The 24,856-nt window shown below is 35.4% G+C and overlaps 1 protein-coding gene across 2 annotated transcripts; it reads left to right on the top strand.

Moving 5' to 3' along the window:
• The first annotated feature begins 15,693 nt into the window (after positions 1 to 15,693).
• LOC107889083 (uncharacterized) lies at positions 15,694 to 23,910 on the top strand. 2 transcript variants are annotated; one of them, XM_041076411.1, is made up of 10 exons: positions 15,696 to 15,858; positions 16,288 to 17,368; positions 17,459 to 17,495; positions 18,191 to 18,309; positions 18,778 to 19,542; positions 19,801 to 20,218; positions 20,653 to 20,818; positions 21,155 to 21,260; positions 21,364 to 21,547; positions 23,667 to 23,910. In XM_041076411.1, exons 2-9 carry the CDS (start codon positions 17,154 to 17,156, stop codon positions 21,479 to 21,481), a joined length of 1,944 nt encoding a protein of 647 aa, XP_040932345.1. In that variant the 5' UTR covers positions 15,696 to 15,858; positions 16,288 to 17,153; the 3' UTR covers positions 21,482 to 21,547; positions 23,667 to 23,910. The 2 variants fall into 2 exon arrangements, with proteins under 2 accessions (XP_016668874.1, XP_040932345.1); XM_016813385.2 differs by lacking the exon at positions 17,459 to 17,495 and having other exon boundaries at positions 15,694 to 15,858.
• Positions 23,911 to 24,856: the final 946 nt, after the last annotated feature.

Here is a 24,856-nt window from a genome sequence, read left to right as displayed (position 1 = left end):
AACAAAATGTTATGTCATGGCAATGAGGCAAATGTAAGGATAGGCTATGAAATGAGAAAATGATAATGAAATTAGTGATAATACGAAAAATCGTGACAAAATGCATCTTCATTGATATTCATTTAAATGATAAAGAGCGAATGCAAGCTCTTACAAAAGAATTCTATTATATCTAAGGACACAATAGAAGGTTAATGTTTAGCATTACTCTGAAGACTTATAAACTACAAGAAGCTCCTCAGCAGTCCAATTGTTCAACATGAAACCAGGAGGGCAAGGGCATATCCTCGAGACATCTTTACTTGCACCAGCTTCTTTGTCAATGACATTTATACTGACATTCTGAAAATCCCTTTCAATTAACCCCAGCATGTTTCGTGGATCATCTTGTCCAGGGTACATCATTCCCGCAGATGTAAATGTTTTTGACAAAGGAGGGTACTCTATTGGTTCCCATTCTGGTTCTCGGCCCAAAATTCTTGCAATTCTTCTCTCTTGATCCTTCTTCCACTGTCTTCTTCTTTGGCGCATGTCAGGCTGGAACCCCAAACCGTATCGGGCCTTGTGGTGCACTGGCTTTAAAGCCCTAACTATTCATTGCAGATGTCTCCCTAAACCTCTTCTCGCACGAGCTCCCCTTCCTACGGTCAACTTGGCACCCATTCTGGTATTTCTCGATAGTTTTGGCATCGAAATTCTGTTTCCCTCAGCGATGAAAGTGGCATTGACGAATTCAAGGGATCGAAAGGAACATTCCACTACGTCCTTGCTTACTTCCAGGTATGGCGCATCAGCAGAGATAGATGCGACAATGTCTTCTTCGCCCTCGACTGTGACCAAACAGCCATCCATGATAAATTTCAACTTTTGATGGAGGGATGATGGGACTGCTCCAGCAGAATGGATCCAAGGTCTTCCCAAAAGGCAGTTATAAGAGGGTGTAATGTCCATGACTTGGAATTCGACCTCATAGATGTAAGAGCCCACTTCCAAAGGGATTTCAATATTTTCCATGACTTCGCGCCTCGTCCCGTCGAATGCCCTTACCATGGAATGACAGGGCTTTAAGTAGGACAAATCTATCGGTATTCTGGAAAGCGTAGCCAATGGATAACATTTAACGCTGACCCATTATCGATGAGTACGTTCGGTATTATGTAGCCTTTGCAGCGGGTCGTGATATGCAGCGCTTTCACCGAACCTCTACCATTTAGCGGTATCTCATCATCACTAAAAGAGATGAAGTTGTCCGCATTCAGATTGTTTACCCACCTATCAAGCTTTTCGACAAATATGTTGTTGGCCACGTAAGCTTGATTTAACACATTCAATAAAGCATTCCGGTGTGGCTCTGAATTTAACAGTAGAGATAGAACTGAGATTCGTGCTGGCTGCTTGCTCAATTGTTCCACCACACTATATTCGTTGTGCTTAATAAATTTCAAGAATTCTTGAGCTTCTTCCTCATTCACAGGATTTTTAGTTTCTTGCACGGGTGGAATTTCTTGCTCGACTTCGACTTCGTGCATCACTGCTTTCCCTTTTTGCTTCGAGTCGCTACTTTTCTTTACCGGTTGAACTTCTTTAGAATAGCATCGTCCACTTCGAGTAAAATGACCTACCTCCCCAACATCTTCAGTTATGGCTTTGGACTTTTCAACTTCCGGTGTAACGATATTAACATCATATCTCCACGGTACTGTTTTGTTGTCCTTATACGGGAAAGGAGATGGTACTTCAATTACCATCTGTGGTTTCAATGGCTCTCTCATCGCGTCGTAATAAATTACCAACGGTTGATCAGCACTATAAGGGGGCCTTGATGATTGGCTATCAGAGACGCATACTTCTCTTTCGTTGGCATCTTCCCTCTAAGGACCTTGATCTCCTTATTATCCATCCGGTCTTGAAGTAACCTTTTAAAGTCCTCACATGACTGAATGTCATGCCCAACAATCCCATGAAAATTGCAAAAACTTTGACCTTCTTCTCCAAAAATTCTATCAGAGTGACAGAGCAATCCTTTCTTAACCAATACCTCCCAGATTTTCTGCAGAGGCGTCCTTATTTCTGAAACATATCTTCTGACCTTCCATTCATCCTCTTTCCCCACTGTGCTCACATTCCCTTCGGTATGGTTAGGGAACGGGTTCCCCGTAGCGTTACTAGCACTATCGAATCGTAGGATACCCGCGTCAATGAGTCCTTGAAATCTCCTTTTGAAAGCGAGACAGTTCTCAGTAGAGTGCCCTTGGTTCCCTGCGTGGTATGCACAACTAGCGTTTGGATCGTACCACTTTGGGAGGTTTAAGGGGTGCCATGTAATGGGGAGAAATTAGCTGTTTTTCTAAAAGTTTTGGGTACAATTCCCCATACGACACAGGGATGGGGGTAAATTGCGGTCTCTCGGGATTATGCCTTGCTGGTCTTGGTTCGTTTCTGGGTTGGTTTTGGGCGGGTACCGTGTTTTGTGGGAAAGTGGTGACGGGTCTTTGGTTGTTCGTGGCGTATACGGGGTAGGACGGATGTGGTGCTTGGTAGTAAGGGGTTTGAGGGGGATAATAGAAATTCAGGGGTGGATAATTTCGAGGTCTGGGTTAGTTAGGATACGAATTGGGAATGTAACGACTCCCAGTTCCCACCATGTGGGCTTCTGGCTCTTTCTTCCTTAAGGGTGCTGCTTTTCTTGAGCCTTCTGATCCTTCCATTCTACCGCTCTTGACGGCATTCTCTATGAGTTCACCGGATATTACAATATCCGCGAAATCTTTCGTGGCACTTCCCACTAATTTGTCATAAAACGATACCTTTAAAGTATTGATAAAGAGAATGGTTATCTCCGTTTTTGTTAGTGGAGGTTCCACTTGAGCTGAGACGTCTCTCTATTTCTGCGCATACTGTCTAAAAGTCTCTGATGGCTTTTTCTCCATCATTTGCAAGGTCATACGGTCTGGCACCATATCCGATACATGCTTGTACTGATCGCAAAATGCTGACGCCAAGTCCTTCCAAGATCGAATCTTTTCTCTACTAAGTTGATTGTACCACCGAAGAGCTGACCCTGTTAGACTATCTTGAAAGCAATGTATGAGTAGTTTATCCTCGTTCACATAACCGGTCATTTTCCGACAGAACATAATGAGATGTGCTTTTGGGCACCTTGTCCCATCATACTTCTCAAAATCAGGCACTTTGAACTTCGGGGGCAAAATTAGATCATGTACCAAACTGAGTTCCTTGGCACCTAGTGCGGAGAAGACTTCAGTGCCTTCTATTGCTTTGAGTCTTTCCTCTAGACTCCTATATTTTGCGTCATGGTTATCCAATTTCAACTTGGCTACCTCTGCTGGGTCATCCAGATCTGGAACTAGTGGATCAGCAGGACTAGCCCCTGGGTTCGACGCGAATATTCCTTGCCCCAAATTAGTGGGTGGAGCAGGTGGCATAGGTCGATGTTCCAAGCCAGTGGGTTCCTTTTGAGTATACCCTCCTTGTGTTGTATATGCGGGCGGTGGAGTGAATCCCGGGGGATAGAGTGGATCCTGATCGTGGTGAATTCTTGACTGAGGTTCCATAACATCGGGGTTCTGCATTTTTCCTTTGACCAAAGTTGTCATCATCTCCATCATTTTAGCCATCTGATCTCTTTGCTCGAGTGATTCCTCTCGAGATCTCACCATTAGGTCTCTCGTCTCTTGTTGCGATTTGGCCAGTTGCTCTTGTAATTCCTTTTGAGCTCTTTCCATCCTTTCAATTCTCTCATTGAATCCAGCTTCCATTACTCTAGCTTGTCGGCGCGTTTTATAGGAATGGCGTGGTTCCAGATTTGAAATCTTGCAACTGCGGATTATACGGTTCTTTAGTTTCGGTGGATGATTATGGTGATATGTACACGCGATGAATGAATGACTGAGTATATGAATGGATGAATGTCCAAAGAATAAATGATGCATAAATGTTAGTTATGAGTAAACATGCAAGAATTTGGTGTTGATTTCAAGATAGCCCCATATTTAGGCATTTCATTTATCAACATAGTCTATTACACAAAGTTTTCATTTTTCCAACGGTTACACAAATTTCCTAGCCACATTGCCTTGTTTCTTTACTTGCTCTAAAAACTCTGATATGCTCGATCTTTGGCTCGGAGGGAATTGGCAACTGAGAACTTCGGCTTCATCTGATAATTGAACAACTTGCATAGCTGCTTTGCGAATTTCATTGATCAAGAAGTCAAGTTGCATTTCTTTTTCTTTGAGAGTTCCTTCATACGCGTGAATGTCCCTATCGTACTGCTCACTCTTTTCTTCTAGAGCCTTCAGGAGGTTATCTAATTGTTGTTGACGAGATTGCAGCATATTTTCTAGATCTCGTGTTTTCCTTTTTAATTCTTGATGTTCAGACTGACTATTCGCCAATTCTGCAGTCACTATTTCATACTCGGCGTTCTTCCTTCTTAACTCTATCACAGCGCGCGCAGCCTTTTCCTCCTCTTTCTTTGCTTTTTCCCTTCCAAAACTCCATTCCTCCCTTGATATTGCTAATTTCTTCCTTCCATTCTGCTGTCAACTTGCCCAACCCGCTATTCTTTATAGTGTTTCTTAATTTCTTGTTTTCCAAATGAAGGTCCCTTAAGTCGTTTCTCACAATCTCGGCTTCTCTTTGTACTTTTTCAGTTCTGGACCTTTCAACCTGAACTTCAATCTTCAGTTGATAGTTTTCTTCTTGAAGGGCACTAAGGTCCCGAGACATCTTGGCCTTTTCTCGTTCGAATTCTTGTCTTGCCATTTCTAGCTCAGACGGCGTTTCCTCCGAGAAAGGATTCTGGATGGTGTAGTTTGTTGATGAGATTTGCTGACTATTTACCCGTTGCTTCCTCCATATGTCGTAATCTTGGGTAAGGGTATCAGCATACAAAGCTAATTCCATGAAATGAATTTCCTTCCAATACTTTGCAGTGTCTCGGACTCTCTTCATATATCCTTCACCCGCGAAAGCGAACTCGAACTGTGCTAATCCTCCAGTTGCGGGGAGGAATTGTCGCGAAGAAAATTGCCTTTGGACTAATAGCGGAACATATCCAACTCCTCCTCATAACCCGAGTAAAGGTACCCAATCTTGGCTTCCACATTTGTATAGCAGAACTGAAGGACGGATCCAGGGTGCTCTCCATGTTATATTCTCGGCGCGAAGATTCTGAAAAACTGATACCCAATGTTGCTCGGTGACTTCCTTCGGCCATTCTTTCTTGAGGTAAGCTTCTAGCGGGGAGAATGTTTTAGAAAACATATGGAACGGAGTGCGCTCTACCTTCCAGAAGTGACTCAAAATCCAAACATTGAGCAACTGCGCGCATCCGATAAATCGTCTCTCCCCTTTTCTTCGACAACTACTCAGGGACCTGAAGGTCTCGGCTAGGATGGTCGGGACAGGGTTGATTCCTTGTTTTAACCTTTCGAAGAAATCAACTACTGCAACTTTGAGATGTCCGAGAACTTTTGGGAAAATGACCAAACCATAAATGGCCAAAGCGAATAGATTTACCCTTTTCAGCATGTCGGGATGGTTCAGAGCCAAATCTCGTAGGGAGGACCATGGAATGCAAATGGTTTCATTCTTCTTCTTTATCTATTTTTTAGCCCATGCATCAGTCATGTCTGTCAGTCTCACTAACTTTTTCTTGAAGGTCATCGGCTTAGGCTCCTTCACATATATTTTGCCGAATTGTACATTGTCGATGCGGAGTAAAGCAGCATACTCTTCTATGGTTGGAGTCATGTCTTCTTGATTGAAGGTGAAACACTGATAAGCTGGGTCCCAGAACCGAACCATGGCTTGAATCAACTGTTCGTCTACACGGATGGTGATTAGGTAAGCTATATCTCCATACCTCTCAGTGAAAATGTCTCTAGTGTCTGAATCCCACTGATTCCAAATTCGAACCAAATCCTCAAAGTTATTTTGGCGAACATTTACAATTATATGTTCGGGCAAATTGGCGACACACCCTTCCACTAGACTATCCCCCTTTTCTCTCTGAGTTTTTAGAGACCAGTCCCGAACCACGGCATTTTTCTCGGTTATTTGTGTAATTGACTCCTCCATCAGAAACCCGTTTTTTGGCAACCAACTTTTAATCAACACCTTCCTAATATGATGCCTATGATGCATGATGAAAATAAAAATAAAAACAAACAAACTTGGTTAGTAAACACAACAAATATAATTTGAAAAACAAATTAAACTACCCAATCCAATTATTTTGCATAAACAGTGTAAATGAAAGGCAAAAGGCATTTTCCCCGTGTACTTATTTTGGTGACTATAAGCGGACAGAGGTTCGGCATGGCTCTAATTGGATAGCTCGTATGGTTCGTTATATGCAGTCTCGGTTCTAGACAGGTACTCGAATTGCTCGTACTATCATCTGCTAAGATCAGCACGAAGCCTCGGTCATAACCTATCACAGGCTCACGAGTTCAATTCGAGGGATTACATTTACTTATGCCTATGCGGAGGGACAAGTTAACTCACGAAAGCATAAGTCATATGTAACCCGAAAGTATTCACTAGCCTGTGCGGAAGGACGAGTTAACTCACGAAGGCGTAGCGTTTACTTTCACTTAAACGGACGGAGCCCGAGTAGAGAACTCATGTTATGCGAAAATGCAAGTGCACGGTGTGTGGGGAAAAACTCATAAACCTTTACGTTTTACTTAAAGAAACTAAAGCAAAATTAAAGCCATAAAAATTGAAAACTGAAAAACAACCAAATAACAAGATAGAAGAAATATTTACAACACGATACAAATGCATGAATTTTGAAAACGAGACTTTCGGATCACGACCAAATATTTACTTTGAACAAAAAAATTTGAAAATTTTGACAAAACGTGTTTAATTCGACTCGACTCGCAAGTTTTGTCCCTAGTGGAGTCGCTAGCTGTAGCGACGTAAAAATTTTGGTTTGGGGTCGGTCGCTAATTGTGGCGATTAAAAACTTGGAAATTGAAATTTGATTTAAAATAAACCGGGAGTCGCCACCGATCCTTTTTTCTAGGTGTGATCGGACACCTATTAGATTTCTTTTTAAAAACGAGGAAAAGGCCGAGTTAAGGTCTACGTTAAAAGCCAGAGAAAAATTAGGGTTCGGGAGTCGATTACGCGCGAGGAAGGTATTAGCACCCTCGCGACGCTCAAAAATTGGTATCTCATAAACAAGTGTTGTCTTGATTTTCAAAATATGAGTTCAAAGTAATATTCAATCGTGATCCGATTCAAAAGACGAAAACTTTCAATTTTTGATTTCCTTTTTTTTGAGAGGGTATACCGTCCTAACACGAGTCGATTGATGTTCACCAAACATAGCGATGAAATCGACGACATGGTGTTAAATCGATATATTGCCTTACGTATTGAAATTAATAAAAACATGAATAAATATTTTAAAATAATGAACAATGGAGAAATATACAAGAACGGACGGAAAACGAAAGATAATAGTTGGGAACACATAATGGCACATAATACATACAACAATGATATTTAAAAAAAATGACAATGCGCGTGATATTAAATGTAACAATAGTATCATACAGGAGAATACAATGAGAATACAACGAATATACATACACGGATAATTAAGAGTATATATGTAAAATATATATATAAATAACGATAGTATTGGAAAACATACTATATAATATTCGAAGTATATACAAAATATAGATGAAAATACAATGTCAAAAAGTATATATCTACATAATAATATTAAAATAAATGACGAGTAATAATAATGAAAATAATAGATATAATAGTAAACATAACAATATGTGAAAATAATATTATGTATAAAGATATATATGTAGAATAAAACATACATACTAATAATAAATATAATAAGAATAAATAAACGTAATAATAATATATACATGGGTAATAGGATATTTTAATACATACGGAATGTGTATAAAAAAATAATATACATAATATATAAAATACATATAATATATACGTACGTAACAAAACATATACTAGGGTTAATGATTATAATAGTAATGATGTTAAAACACGAAAGCATTGTATCATAACAAAAATACTATAATACATATATATAACCAAAATATACACTATTATAATAATGAAAATAATAAACAGAATAATAATAGGTACGATCATACTACATATATATATAAAAAGAACGTGCATACTTGTACACTAAAATATGCATCACTATTAAGAATATGATATTATAATAATAATAAAAATAACATGAAATTTCAAATAACTAAAATTAGCATTATATAGATATACATGTATACATACATAAAAACGATATACATTAATATATAAAATAATAATAATGATAAAATAATACTAATATTTAATGAAGAAACGAAAATAAATAAAAAGGACTAAATAGAATCAATAGCAAAGTTTTAGAGTCAAAATTAAAATAAAGGCAAACAAGAGGATCACCTTGAACACGCATGTAACCTCGGGGGGCCAAAAGTGTAATAACCCCAATCTTTTAAAACGATGCGCATTGCTAGGGGCTAAATTGGAAGTCGCTGCAAATGATAGGGCCAAATTGTGAAACATAAAAGATTTAATTGTAAAGTCTCAGAAAAGCGGAAGGACCAAGGGCGCAAATAGACCCTTGGTCCAAAAATACGCGGATCCTAGGCTTCCTTGGGTCGGGTCTCGGGTCAGAGGCCAAAACGACGTCGTTTTGGCCCTCTGAACCCACACATCAAAACAGCGCCGTTTCTTTTGTCTATAAAAGTAAAAAAAATTCTAAAAAACTTCATTTTCTTCTTGTTTCTGAAAAAAAAAGAAAGCTCTCTCTCTCTCAACCCTCCCTCCACCCTCCCTCCGTCCTAGGGTTTCCGGTGAGCTTCATGTGCCGTTCCTCCGCCGTGCGCCACCGTCGCCGGCCACCGCGGAAGTTCAAGAGGTAACTTTTTTTTTATAATATATATATATGTGTGTATAAAAAGAGAGGAGAAATAAAATGAAAGAACGAAAAAAGAAAGAAATAGAAAAATTTCGAAAGAAAAAAAAAAGAAAATGATGGCAATCACCTTGTATTGTTCCTGTATTCTTTTGTTCTTGCTTTTGATTCTCTGCTATATTTTTTGTGTTATTCGATCTAGAATCACTATTTTTGTATTTGAAGATATGTTATATGTATTATCTCTTGTTTGTGAAACTGCTCAATCTAGCCCCCTTTACAGTGTTTCATTCGGCTTTTTATATAGCCCTATTAGCTACATTATTATTTTTTTCTAAATTTACTGTTCGCGTGCTTCCTTTCATCTTGCAGGGGATGGGCACGGTGGAGCAGGTGGCCAGTGCTGGTGTCAGAAGGTTGGTGGGCAAGTGGGAGAGGCTGCGGCGCAAGTGGAAAGTGGGGGAGGGTAGGTGGCTAAGGTTAGTGGAATTAGGGTTTCTGAATGTTGAGTTTAGGTTATTGGGCTAGGGTAGTTGGGCTTCGGGTTTAGTTGTTTAGGCTTAGTTTAGGATGAGATGGGTATTGGTTTTGAGTAGGTTTAGTTATTGGGTTTTAGGGGTGGCCCAAAATTGGCCTGTACAAAATCTATTGGCGAAAAAGCTTGATATTCAATCCTCACAGGATGGGAGCCACCTATAATGGACACTGAAGATGGAAGAGTGATTAAGCCTGAGATTGAATAGATAACCAAAGAACGCCTTGTTAATGCTAAATCTAAAACATTGTACACAAACTTTTGTGGTGTATATCAAGAGTTTAAGAGCAAGTATGTGACAGCCCTAATGTGACCCTAGTCGGAAAGTGGTTTCGGGACCACAAAACCGAGTCGTAAAAATAATTAATTGTTATATTCTATGCTTATTATGTGTGTACATGCATATGTGGACGTTTCATTCCCTAATTTTGCCAATTGCATGAGAAATTATTAAATAGGGATCAATATGAGACATGGTGAAATATGATAGACTAATTTTAAATGGTTTATTAGTGCATGTCAACACAAGGGTGGACTTGCATGTCAAATTGCCCAATTTTCTTTATAGTGGCCGGCCAAGATGGGTGTTGATGGGCAAATATATATGTTTAATTAGTTATTAAAATAAGAAATGGCATTATGTGAGAAAAAATAATATTAGTGAAATAAAGTAAAGAAAACAAAGAGGAAGGAAGGCTCATCTTTCATCTCCTTCATTGCCGAAATTGAGAAAGGAAAGATTGAAAAAAAAGAAACCAAGGCATTCGGCCATGGCTAGTTCAAAGGAAAGGTATGCATTGTGATTTTATTCTAATTGATGTTGAGATTAAGTTGATAAGTGTATAGTCTAGTTAACCCATAGCTAAATTCATGAATTCATTGTTGGGAGATAAGAATGGAAGTTGCCGTATGTATGGGTATATATGCACTTTGGAAAGGAGATTTTTGGGTGTTATTTGAGTTCTCTTTATGTATGTATGTGCATGAGTATTCGGTCATGTTATAGATTCATGTTGAAAAATGTTAATGCTACATGTGTCATATAAATGTACTTGTGAATGAACTTGAGAATATCTAAATTATAGGTTGGAGGTGCCGAATGTAGTGTTGGATGAGTTTTAAAGAATAAAAATTTAGGTGACTAGAGGTTAATGACATTCGGCCAAAGGCTTGTGTGCTAGCAAAATCGGTATAAATGTTGTTCGATGTGTTGAATTGAGTAAGTTAGATGTTGGAACACTTAAGGATTTGGCATCTCTATGACATTAGATATAAGTGTATGAAAGGCTAAGTTTAAGTAGTAAGGCCGAATAGGTTATAGATAAGGCACTTGTGAGTCTTTGGCCAAGCAATTTGCAAATTAGATTAGGGTTCTTGTGACATTTAATGTTGAGTTTAATTTGGTATATTCGGCCATCTAATTAAGTATATAGGTGATGTTGAATTTAATCTTGCACATTCGGCTATATGGGTGTACACAATTGTGATACTATCCTTGATTGGATTATCGACAATAGGGTGATAGTATATGGTTGTTAACCAAATAGTTCAAAAGCATGGGGTAGAAAGATAAGAATTGGCCATGTGTCTCCTATGCTATGAAATCATTAATATTTTGATATAAATATTTAGCAAGACGGTTAAACTAGTTAATTTATTGATTTAGCTCAAGAAGTTAAAGGTGGAGAGGCAAGCAAGGGCAAAGGAAAGAACATCGAGTAGCCGAGTTGGAATCGTTTTCCCCAACATAAGGTAAGTCACCAAGCATATATTTGTATTGATCTAAATAGACATAATGTCTATGTAATTATGCCGAATGGAATGATAAATTTATATACATGTATGCATGTCGTGATGAAAGTGTTGAATGAAAAGAAAAGAGGTGAGATGTATTGAGTTGTTGATTTCGGCACTAAGTGTGCGGGTATAAACATTTATGATCATGAGATTGGCACTAAGTGTACGGGTTTAAATTGTACAGCACTAAGTGTGCGAGTTTGATTATATAGCACTAAGTGTGCGAGTTGATTATATAGCACTGAGTGTGCGGACTTAATATATATTTTTGAATCACTATGGACACTAAGTGTGCGACATTATTGAGTTGATCACGGACAGCGGATCGGGTAAGTACCTTGAGTTCATGGCTAATAGGCGCTATGTTTATATTTGGAGTTGAGCTTGGTAAGTTTGAACCTATGTGACAATTATAATTGAAGTCACGTACATAAGATTTATCGTGGAATAGGTGAAAGGTCGTTTAGTTGTATGATTGTAACGAAAATAAAATGATGTATGAAAATGCCTCAAATATCCTATTGATTAGTATATGGAATGTGAATGCATGACTTGGTATGAGATTGAACCGATAGGTCTAAGGAACTATGGCATGGTTCGGTATGGATGGAGTAACTAGCCTCGTTCCATTTTGTTTCCTCTTGTGATAATGTTATTAATGGATGGTAGTGCATTGCTTATGACTTACTGAGTTATATACTCACTCGGTGTTTCCTTGTCACCTATTTTAGGTTTCTTGGACTCGTCTCTTTTTGCGTGATCGGGCCGTCATCGAAGTCATCACACCAGCTAGCAAGTTTTGGTACTTTCTTCTTAGTCGGTTTAGGAGAACATTTCGGCATGTATAGGCTATTATGTTGTGTTTGAACTTTGGTATGTAAACTTTCAGCCATGCGAAAATGGCATAAATGTTAATTTGGACTTTGGGTCCTATGATACTTAGTTATAAAACGTAGTAAATGGGTTTTATAATGTGGTCATGACTGATATTGGGGCCAATTCGGTTTTGGTTGAATAATAGTTGAGGCCTAATCGATTTTTATGCCATATGTCATGGTTGATTAATTTTGGTGTTAAAATTCATGATATGGCAATAGTGTAATAGGGAGATGTTTGTCAATGATTAGCCTTTGGCATGGCTAGTCATGATCATAATTTGTGATATGCATGATGAATTATTAGTTAGATCAAGGAGATATCACGAAATAGGCATAGTTGCTTTAGTAACAGATGCTGGCAGCAGCAGTGATGTGAGATTGAAAAATAAAAAAAAATAGTAGGAATGGAATTAAATAATGAATAAATTATGTAATCGAAGCTCGATGAGTCTATTTTCATATGGAAGAAACGAAACGACCATATGAGCTGTATGTTAGGAGATAATTAAACCCTTGTGAAACAGGACCAGAGCGATTTCTGGATCCCCTGTTCCGACTTTAGAGATTCGCCATAAATTAATCAGAGACAATTAGAAGTCATGCCTTATATGTATAGATTCCCTTTTGAGTCTAGTTTCATTAGAAACAAATGGCATAAGTATTGAAGCTCTGTAAAAGGAGATATCTAAGTCGTAATGCACAAAGGTCAGAGTAGTCGAACCCAGGAACAGGGACGACTTTAACTAATAAACTGTACCAATTGGCCCGACCAAAAAAATCTACAAAAATTCTACCATATAGATATACGAGTCTAGTTCCGGGGAAAATTTACGGAACTGGATTTCGAGTTTCAGAACTCAAGATATGATTTTTAAAGCGACTAGTACACAGATTGGCGTCTTGTCTGGGAAATTTTTAATAAGTGGTTTGAAGTTTGTTAACACCTCGTGTTCGACTCCGGCGACGGTCTCGAGTTCGGGGTGTTACAATGTACCCATCCTGCACATCAGTGAAGTTGTAAGAGCATGTCCATCCAATACACCAATAGGCTCATAAATGCATAACCATCAAACATACCAAGGTATACATAAGTATAGAGCTCGAAGGCATCGAATCATATCCCTCCACAAGACTCCACACACATAATAGACCGTAATTGACATGCAAACTATACTCAAATTATGTTTGCCACTGTTAATAGGACATTTTAAAGATTGTATAACATCATAACGTGCATCATTCATATATTTCCATCATAACAGTTCAACCAACATCGTTCCATATCATAATATCATATAAATCACTTTGAAGCCATTATATCCAAGTAACATCCCATATATACATATATCATCAAGTTATCATAGTAATTTCTTAAGCCTAGATACTTAATAAATTTATGTAAGGAAAATAAATTATGCTAGCACAAACTAAAGTCGTCACTCAGTGATCGCCTTTTGCTTCCCTTTGTCTCTCATGGTTCCAATTTTGTCTTTAGCTACATTCGATAATACAATTATGGAAACGATGTTAGTTTCACACATTCAACATAGAAAAACATGGAATTAAAACATAATATGCATAGTCTAAAATTAACCTCTTAGAACCTTAATGTTTGAAATTCCTGTAACTCATAATTCTCCTGATCGAGTCTAATTACATTAATAGCCATCCAACTATTGCTAAATTTAATGTACTCAATCACAAAATCTTTACTAAAAACTTCATTCACAACACTGTTACTAACCCTCAAAAGACCTTTGAATTTGTCAGTTTCAATATCATTATTCACGATAACATTTGGAGAATTAAAGTCCTCAAAATCATCTCCTGTGTAACTTTTTAACTGTTTGTATTGGTTCTTTTTTTTTATTCCTCGAATCTCCTCATCTTAATTTTCACTAAAAAACTCAACATCAAATGATAAAGCATCTCCTGATTTTGTTCTACTTGCATATCATATTCTTCATCATCATCCTCATACTCTCTCACCAATATTTTCGAAAATATTTACACTATCTTCATGCCTCACAAGTTCAATTTCAACATTGTTAACGTCAATATCTGCCTTGCCAGACTCATTTTTTCAACCATCGACATCGCCTCCTTAGTTTTCACCTCTAGGGACTAAAGGGTTGTCATCCAACAACTCAGGAACATCAATAATACAGATCTACAATGCCACATTTAACCAAAACATTTATCAAATCAGTTACGTAGAATCATCATTAACCAACATGAAACTGTAGGTGCAGGCCACGGTAGGTATGCTAAGATAAATAAATGGCTTATCAACACACCCCAATTCTCCAACATAGTCTTCTATAATAACAAGAGATAGCATCTCAAGATCAACTTGAAAACTATCACTTCTGTCATTCACATACAAATATTCTTACCATATATTTAACATTTTGGCTGGTCATCATATATGCTGCATATAATAAAATTTAATTTAATGATTTTCTTCAACCATAATAAAATTTATTTTAAAATAAAATAAGAAAAAAATAAAAAAATATTATTTTTACTTATCTGTCCAGCCAAATCAACAATTAATTTCCATGTAATTTATTAATTTAAATTACTTGTCATCAAATAATGCCAAGTAATTAAAATTAAGGGCTTTTATGAGTATAGATTAAAAAAAGGATTCATTTAGATAAAAAAAATTAAGGATTTATTTAAATAATCACAAATTCTAGTTAAATTTAAAATGATATTTTTTTGAATATGTGTGGAAATCATGTATTTAGAATAAATATGCGTGTTTAAAAATAACATACAATAAATAATAAAATGTATGGTTTAAAACTGATTAATAATAATACATTAAATATGTACGATCTTAAAAAAAATGGTGGGGAAAATGAAATTTAAACTTGCAAATATATCGTATTAAGAAAACTAAATGCACTACAATTGTTTATCATGGTGTTGTCATCAATCTTAAGTTAGTGTCGAACTTGTAACATCAACTCAATCAATAATATTATTAATATAGAAATTTTATCACATGCATATGCCCGTAAAAACATATTTAAAATATAAGTGTGTGTTTTTAATCTCATCATAAGAACACTCATGTTGTGAGTAAATATATTTATATAAAAAAATTGAGACATTAGTTACAACCAATTTTATAGATTTTATATAAAAATATAAAAAGACAAAAATGTTGTTATGATAATTTTTATTATTATTTAATTGAGTTTGCATTTAAAAATATTTAAATTATTTTTATAAAATAATTAAATTATATCTAAAATTATCATATGTAATTAGAAAAAGAACTGGATAACAAAACCCTTTAAAAGAAGTAGGGTGTTTGAATTGCCGTTATCGCCGCGAAATTACCGGTCATCCTCATTTCCCCCTCGCTAGTTGAAATTCCGCAATTACCCTTCCCAGACCTTTATTTTGAAATTTCAACCCCAAACGGCGAAAAGAAATTCCAAATTCATAAAATGTTAAATCCAAAATTTGGAATCTTTCATAATTAGCCCCACTATAAACGGACCATAAGGGTCCGTTAACAAAAATAGCCAATTAAAAATAAAAATATTTACGTGTCCCCATTTTTCTCCTATTATTCACAAAAAAATCTCTTCTTCCCTCTATTTCTCTCCAGTTCTTTCTCTTTCTGTCTCTCTTTGGATTTCGTTTCCTTCGAAAATCAAAGAGCTCAAGCTTCTACGGTGCGTTTTTTTTTCTTTTTTCGCTCTTTAATTGGTGGCGTGTATTGTGTTTTGTTGTTGTTCGGATCTTCAGTTTTTTTTTTAATGTAGTTTGGCAATGTTACTTTTCCTGTTTGGTTGCTGAGAATTTTGGGAAAAAAAGAAGAAGAAGAGAACATTAGATTTGAATTTCTAAGAAATTGGAAAAGGTTAATTTGTGTGTATGCGTGTGTGTCTGCTCGCCTGTATTTTTATTTTTTTGGCGTGAGACTGTTAAAATTGAGATTTGGATTTTTATTATTATCTTTCTACATTTTCTCAGTGGCCAAACAAGGGATTATTTTTTTCCAGTACGTCAATTAAGATTATAGTTTCTTATCGTGTTTGGTGGAGTTTGTTGTAAATAGTTTATGCTTTCTTTAATTCTATTTTCTTCCTTATTTTATCTAGGTGAGACGTGACATTGAGGAAGTTGAATGAGTATCAAGAGTGTTACAATTGTTTTATGAAAATAAGTTAGGAAAAGAAAAACTAAGATTCCTAGTTGTTCTTTATGTGTGTGTTTGCTCTGAAGATTGATAGTGTTGATGCAAATGCTGATTAAGGTCAATGAGGACGAGATTTTCTAGATTTAGGTGTTTATGGAAGTATTGATTATCCTTCCAAGCATTTAAAGTAGTGGGTACAAAGAGTTTGGTAGTTTAGACATTGCAGCAGTATGGCTATTGCTGGTCTACACAATGTTTCTGTGCTCGAAAATTCTTTTCCAAGAGAGTCTCAGTCTCAACCATCAAGGTCAAGAAGGCGGGAAAGTGGTAGCACCCGGGCATCCTCAATCTTGCAGATGTGGCGGGAACTAGAGGATGAGCATGTGGTGAGTCACGCTCAAGAGAGAGGAAATAAAAGAATGCTCCAAAAAAGGACTGATGACCTCTCGATGACGGATTCTGACAGCCAAAATGATGAACATATTGTTGTTCCAGAGGATATGAGCACGAGTGTGAATGAGTTTGGACAATGGTCCCAAGATCGATTCAGGTCACGGAGTGGGAATGCGGATTCAAGTAATTTTAATTGTGAACACTCATCTGATTTGGGGGAAGTTGAAAGGGAAAGGGTAAGGCAAATCTTTCGGGAGTGGATGAACAGTGGTGGTAGGGAACGTACATCTAATGTTTCCCGTAAAAATAACAGTTCAAGGGCCCAGTTGCTTGGTGAAACTGAGCAGGAGAGAATCAGACCTATAAGGGAGTGTGTGCAGATGAACAGTCAGCAGAGAGGTGCTTGTATTCAGAGTAGAGAAGAGCAAGCAGCTGATGCTGGTGTCAATATTGAACATGTTCTTGATGGATTGGAGATTAACCAGAATGAAGACCGAACTGAGCATGTGCATAGGGGCATTCGGAAATTATGTGGCAGACAGGCGCTGCTTGATATGCTTAAAAAGGCTGCGGGAGAAAGGCAAACAGAGGTTCAGGGGTTGCTGGAGCTTCGGGCTGTATCAAATTTTGCCCATCGCAAACGCATTCAGGTATACTAGATGCTTTAAAACTATTGCCATTTTTTCTTTGGTGGCTGGCTATTGTCTTTATATCGTTTCATTTTGTGCATGTTCTTCCAGAATTTCAAACATAAACGAAGAAGAAAAACACTGTAAGGTAGATTATAACTTGGTTGTTTGGTCTTATGGATTCTTGTTGGTAACTGAAATTGTTTTGCTTGATTTTGAGAGCTATTGGACTGGTGTCAATCACAAAGCTAATATTGTTCATGCAATGGGACTGCTAGTTGCCTCAATTGCCCCAGTAGCTTAAAAGTCATCTTTTAAGTGTATTTCATGTTATAACAACAGTATTAGATGTGTTGGTTATACTTTCCCCTTAAATTTCTTGAAAGTAGCTACTTTGCAATTATGAGATGTATATGGAAAAGAGAAAGTCCATATATCATACTAACGAGAGTAGATGTTTAATGAAAAAAGTAATACTAGCATGACTGTTTCAACAACTGCTTGCCCTTTTATCTTCTTATGGTTGTTGATGTTACCGCAATTAGCTTGTAGCTTGTTCTGGAAATTAAATGGTTCATAGATTTATAGTTCTGAAAAGACTTAGGCTATTAGATGTCTGTTGTTATTGGCTACTAAAGGCTGTCAAAATTTTTAAAATATTTATGGATCTTCTGTATGTGTGATTTATTTGAAAGCAACCGTAGTTTAGTTTAGCTTGGTATCTTTAGATCAAGGGCATAAAGATCCTATCTTTAATGTTCCATCATCTTGATTTTTACATTACTGAATGTGGACTGGTTTTACTGTAATTCCTTTTTTCCATATCGTGTTTTCTTTTTGCAGTCATTGTTGAGAGGTAGATTCTTGAGAAATGACAGAAGGGTTGCTGGTGACAAATCTACCTCCATAGCAGCCAGTGAATTAGGCCTATTAAGACAAAAACAGACTGTATCTGGTCTAAGGTACTGAAAGAATTCCACTCGTTTTTCTGTAAGCATTTTTTTATGGAACTTAATTTGAGATAAAATTTAAGCAAGCGGAAGTTGTGCTGCCAGCTTCTCAAGCAAAGCAATGTAGTTCTAGTCTTATTATTTCCATTTTCTCCTGACTATTCATGAAAATCTAAAGCTGGATTTAGATTCTTGAGTTTAAGACAAGGACTTTAGACCTTTAATTTAGTTTGGATGTTTTCACAGAAGCTTAAAATAATGCGGCTTCTATTGATTTGACTCAAAAAACTCAAATTTACTTGTCATGTGAGAGGTCCCTTATCAATGACAACGTCAGGACATTTTGATTCGTGATGCAGGAAGTTCACAAAGATGATCATTGAACTAGATAATAAGTTTACGATTCCTTGTTCATCTGATTTATGTGATGTTATTTTCACCATTTGGCAGTAACATTTTGCAAACCGTGCCTTTTTTCAGGGAAGGTTTTTTCTCCAGATTGGATAATTCTGGTTGTAGTCCTGCAAGCAGTAAATATTGCGATACACCATCTAACTCTGACACTAAGGCTAACAGAACAGAACAAAACCATGTTGATGATTCAAATGAAGTCATAGATATTTTAAATGGACAATCTGAACGTGAGAACAAGAAAACTGACAACCAGAGTGTTTTGGATGGTATAACTGATTTAGTGGCTGATGTTGTTGAAGATGTAAGTTGGCAGGACCAAAGCGGAGATGTTACTGGACAAGTCCTGGATGGGGACTGGAAAGAAACTAATGCTAGTGAGTCATCCCTTGAAGCTTCACAGAATGAAGCTCGAGAACATTGTAACATAAAAGAAGTTGGTGAAGCATCTCATGAACATTTTCCCCAAGATGGCGAGAGTGGGACCTTCGGGTTAATTAATGTCGTAGAAAATTTAGAACAGAATCTAGTTCAATATATTGATGGGCAAGAATCTGCTTCTCAAGTTGAACAACTGCAGGAGGATGATCAGGAAAATGAAGACGCAGTGTGGCAGGAAGCTAGTGTTGAGTATAATGTATCGATGGATGGTCATAATGAAGAAGCCTCTGGCATGCACCATGAAGATGGTGGGAATGACGATGGTAGCTTGCTTGAGACAACACGGAATTGGTTGCAATGGTCTTATGGTCAAGAACCCGGTGGGAGAGCAGACGCATTTTATTTTCCTGAAGATAATGTAGAGAGTATGGAGCTCAGGGAACTGTTAGATAGGTGTAATTCTGTAACTGTTGGTTCTACTTTGCTCTAACTTCTCATTTTTCTTGAAGCACCTCTATCCGAAACCTGTCTTTGATACATATTCAGACATCAGTATGGGATATGTTCCTCTAAAGACCATACAAATGCATAGGAAAATATAGAAAAAGCTAAACATACCCTTGTTAGACGCATAACTGTATCTCACAGTGACACTCAGACCTGAGTGTTGACCAGTTGTTTTACTAATACAACCTATTTTTAATATTGTAGGAGAAGTGTCTCAACTCTTCTTCATAGTGGTTTCCGTGAGAGTCTTGACCAGTTGATGCAATCATTTAGGGAAAGGCGAAATTATCTCTATATTGACTTGGAGCTAAATGAAACATCTGCTACTCCTGCTTCAGTTGAACAAGATGTCGAACAGCAAAGCAGGGCTCAGAGTGAGGGTCAGGGAGATGCTGAGGTTCCTCCACTTGCTCTTCCTTCACCTAGGTTGCCATACACTCCTGCTTCTGTAGAACAATACATAGAATGGCATACCATGGACCGGAATGAGGGTCAAGGGAATGTCGAGGTTCCTCCACTTGCTCTTCCTTCACCCAGGATGACATATATGCGACCACTTTGGGACCAGGATTCATACCATTATAATTGGGTTCCACATGATGTGCATCAGCAGTTTGGAATTGTACGTACATCTCTTCTTCTTGCCCACAACTTTCTTCTGTTCTGGTTATCTTTTGAAAAGTTGATCGCTCTCCTCTCCTAATTTGTTAGTAGATTTTTCTAACCAAATCCGATTTTTTTTTATTTGGTACATTACAAATTGGGGAGGGAGATCCAACAGGGTTCAAACCCTGGTCATTGGAGTTCCAAACAAGGGGTTTAATCACTGCTCTCATTGTCAAAATCCAATATTTCTTGTACCATATTGTTTCTTTTTATTTTGTTTGTTGAATTTAAAATTGTTGCTTGATATTGCTAATGTAGTGATCTCATAATAATCATGCCTTGTTGGTGAACTTAAGTTTCAGCAAGCTTGCAGAATGGATGAATTCAGATTGACCTATCTAACTCATTTGGTCTCCATTTTAATTGAACCGTGTTGCTAATTTGGTGCAGGAGTGGGATATCATTAATGATTTGAGGTTTGACATGGCAAGACTGCAGCAAAGGATGAATGGCATGCAGAGGATGCTTGGGGCCTGCATGGAAATGCAACTCGACTTACAGCGATCAATAAGACAAGAAGTCTCTGCTGCCCTCAACCGTTCAGCTGGTTCACGAGGTTTGTTTCTTCTATCCTATCATATTTGCTCAATCGGGTAATTCTGCCTTCGGGATTATCCCGGAAAGTGATTCCCTCTTCTTTGTATCTCTCCTTGGTCTCTTACAAGTGGCACTATTTCTCTTTGATTACTTTTATAACCCTCAAGCAGCACTACTTATCCTAATTAGTCCCATTTGAGGATCAAGAGGAATAAGATTCTGGCACCAGGGTATAAGCTACTACTATATTTTTAATGTCCTAACAATATGTTTTTTCACACTATAATTTGTTAGTTGTACACATAATTTGCTTGTCCGGTTTGTTCATTATCCATCACGATATTCTGCTGCACAGGGATGATTGATGACAGCTCGTCCAAGGATGCCCACAATTGGGATAATGTCAGGAAAGGGCTCTGTTGTATATGCTCCAAAGGCAATATCGATTCACTACTATACAGGTAAATCTCATGAAGTTCGTCCTCCAATTACATATAAGATTTCAGGCCTTATTTAACATTTGTTATGATATCTGTATCTGCCATATTATTATTATTATTACAGATGTGGGCACATGTGCGCTTGCTTTAAATGTGGCAATGAATTGGTCCAAAGTGGAGCCAAGTGTCCAATGTGTCGTGCACCGGTAATTGAGGTCGTCCGTGCTTACTCAATCCAATAAAAAGAACAAAAGAAAAAGAAACAATTATAGAATCTCTCATCAGCTTTTGCTTCAGGATCACTCCAGGTATCTTATTTTTCTTTTTTATCTTTCTCCTTTCTCTTTCCCCTTTCTGAGATCATTGCCATGATTAGGTATGAATATGATTGAAACAGAAAATCCAATCTTCTAATGCATTATTAATCTATTTCTACTGCTATAAAGCTTCTGGCTGAATTTGGTGTAACTTAATGACATCAATTCTAAAATAAGGAAGTCACTTAGTAAAATAATAACAAAGTAAAAACAATATTATTATGGATTATGGTAGACTTATCAAATTAGAATAATGTGTCATCTACTATTAAAAAACAAACCAAATTCAATAGAAAAAAAAGATCAAATTTTGATTAAACATATCAAATAAGGATAAGTGTTTAATCAAGTGACACCAATTTAATAGTAAAATTAGTTTCTTATTCCGAGTTTGGTTGCATATTTAATTAAAATAATTTATGTTTATTTTTTAAAACTAGTTACAAAATAATATTTTTAAATTCTTTGTAATTTGTATTATGATCCATAGTCGTTTAGAATGAAAAACTTAATATTTAAAATAAACTTAATTAATTATTATTTGTGATAATATATTCAAAGCCAAATAATGATGATATATTATTTAAAAATTTAAGAGAAAAAACAAAAAATCATTATTTAAAATTATTATATAAACATATAATGTTAATTTAAAATTTATAAACTTTGATTGTAAAACTTTTAAATGAGCATTAGCATATACTAATGTAGTTCATTTATGCATTATAAAATGTTTTATGATAATATTTAATTTACTTTTTTGTAATTATATATGTATAATTATGAATAAGATTATGTAAATATTATATTTTAATAGAACAATGTTCCAATTTTTTAGGATGTCCCTGAAGGGGTGATAGAACAATGTTAAAATAATATTAACATTTATTATTTATTCTAATTAGGTATTTTGAAAATTATGTATAAGAAAAATACTTAAATAAATTTTTTATATTTAAAAAATAGTATTTTAATATGTATTACTTAAATTTTAGTTAAATTTACATGTGATATTTGAAAATAAATATAGTTTTTTGAATAGCTATTACTTAAAATTTTAATTTTTAATGTTTAGTTAAAATTAAAAAATATAGTTTTTCAACATTTTTTAGTTTAACATTTAAATATAATAATAAAATTATCAATTAATTAATTGAAGCTATACGTTAAGTACTAAGATGTTTTTGTTAATTTATAGAAGTAAGATTTTACAAATAAAAAAAAAAGAAAATTTTTTCATAAGTAATTGAAAATGCATAAGGACAAATGTAGATAATATTATTAAGTTGTTTTTAATTAAAAATAACTATAAAATTGTATTGCTAAATTAGTAAAAAGGATAGGCGAAAAAAAATTATGTCAACAAAGCCATATTTTCTTCTTTTCTTTTTGGTTGTAACAAGACATCACTTAAAATTTAATTTACTTTTCTTTTGAAATATGATTGTCAGCATGTATATTTTATATTAAATAACTGATTGAGTTGGTGTTAAGTATCAAGTAGAAAATTATTAAATATCACATAATTCCTCTTTATCTTTTTATATTTTTATATAAAATTAAAAAAAATATATTACATAATAAGATTTGAACCCAAAACTTCATAATTTTTAATATTTTCATTTCATCATTTCAATCAAAATTATATTTACATTTATTTTTTATGTGAATATTTCATAAATATATTTATCCATCTCAGTTTTAGTCTTTTAACTTTTTTTATATTAGTCATTCTCTCTTTTCATTATTTTCTTTACTTTTTTAATTATAAATATCTTATTTTTTAAATAAATATTTCTTATAATCATTATTTTTCACTAAGAAATTAGTTTACATGGGGCTAATTTTTATTTTTTAATTATAAATATAAAATCATTATTTTAGTATCATTAATCCGGATAAATATTTTGCAGTCAAGATTTGAATACTTTTTTTGATAGTGAAGAAAGTTATGGTAGACAATTATGTATTCTATTTTATTATATAATTAGAATCTAAATTGTTCTATATTTATTTTATCTTGAAATGTTCTATGTTTATTTTATTATAATCATATTTAAACTATTTTTAATTTATTTAAAATTTGATAATATTCCTTTTAATCTTGTAGGTTGTACATTTTTATTAGATTTTGTCCTTGGTGAAAGCTCCTGTTGCCCAACTGTCAAGACCGTTTTGTGAAAAAAAATATGTTACAACTATTGAAAACGTATAATAAGATGTAATTGTATATTTTAAAAAAATTTGACTTTTTTGTATGGTTATAGCGGTTAATTTGTGTCTGTTAATATGTGTCGAAATCTTATCATGTGTCTTCATAAATGTTATCAATTGGAGAGGAGGATTGATCATTATACAGTGTCCCAAACATCACACAAACTTCGGTCTGATGGTTGATATTGCTTTCTTTTAAGTCCAACATTCCTTGAAAATAATGTAGAAGCTGTGGTTTTTAATACATCAAAATAATTGTTAATTATCATATATAATATATGTCGAAACCATTCTTTTGAAAACAGGGATCGACTTTGTTTGAAAGTGAAAATTAAAACGGGAGTCGCCACCAATCTTTTATCAGGTGTGATCGGATCACCTTTATTTTAATAAATCAATTTTAGTTTACTAAAACAGGGCCTTTGGTCTACGAAACTTGAGAGAATGAGTTCGGGAGTTGGTTACGTGCGAGGAAGGATTAGCACCCTTGACACGCCTAAAAAATTGGTACCGAATTGATTAGTTAGTGTCTTAATGTCGAAAATTAAAAATCGGGAAGGGACTTGAAATACGATCTTTTCTATTAATAATGATTTTAAAATTCTTGAATTAGCTAAAATCGATTTGTTTAAAGATTTCATTATCTCGAGATATCGGAGTATCACATCCTGTAAGTTAGGACACAATACCATGAATTCCCGAGCACAAGGTCGTCTTTTAATTTAAATTGGAAATCCGTGCATTTCAAAACTCAAAAGGATATTTAGCTATTTAGAACCAACAAGAGAACCGAAACCCCGTAAGTTAGGGCACAATTCTTCGATGTTCCAAAATGCGAAACATTGCCTTATTTATTAAAATTAGTAAAAACATGAATAAAAATCTTTAAAGTAATGAACAACAGAATGATATAAAATAGGCGGGAGACAAAAATAAACGAGTTGGAAATACATTGAAACAAATAATAAATATGACAACAATATTAAAACAATAACAATGTATGCGATATATTAAACGTAATAATAGTATCCAATGTGAAATAAAAACAACGAATATATACATAATAAAGATATTAAGAGTATATAC

This window comes from Gossypium hirsutum, chromosome A09, assembly GCF_007990345.1.
Source record: "Gossypium hirsutum isolate 1008001.06 chromosome A09, Gossypium_hirsutum_v2.1, whole genome shotgun sequence".
NCBI classification, from domain to species: domain Eukaryota; kingdom Viridiplantae; phylum Streptophyta; class Magnoliopsida; order Malvales; family Malvaceae; genus Gossypium; species Gossypium hirsutum.
The sequence above is the reverse complement of the archived record's forward strand: the minus strand, read 5'-3'. Positions and strand labels throughout refer to the sequence as shown.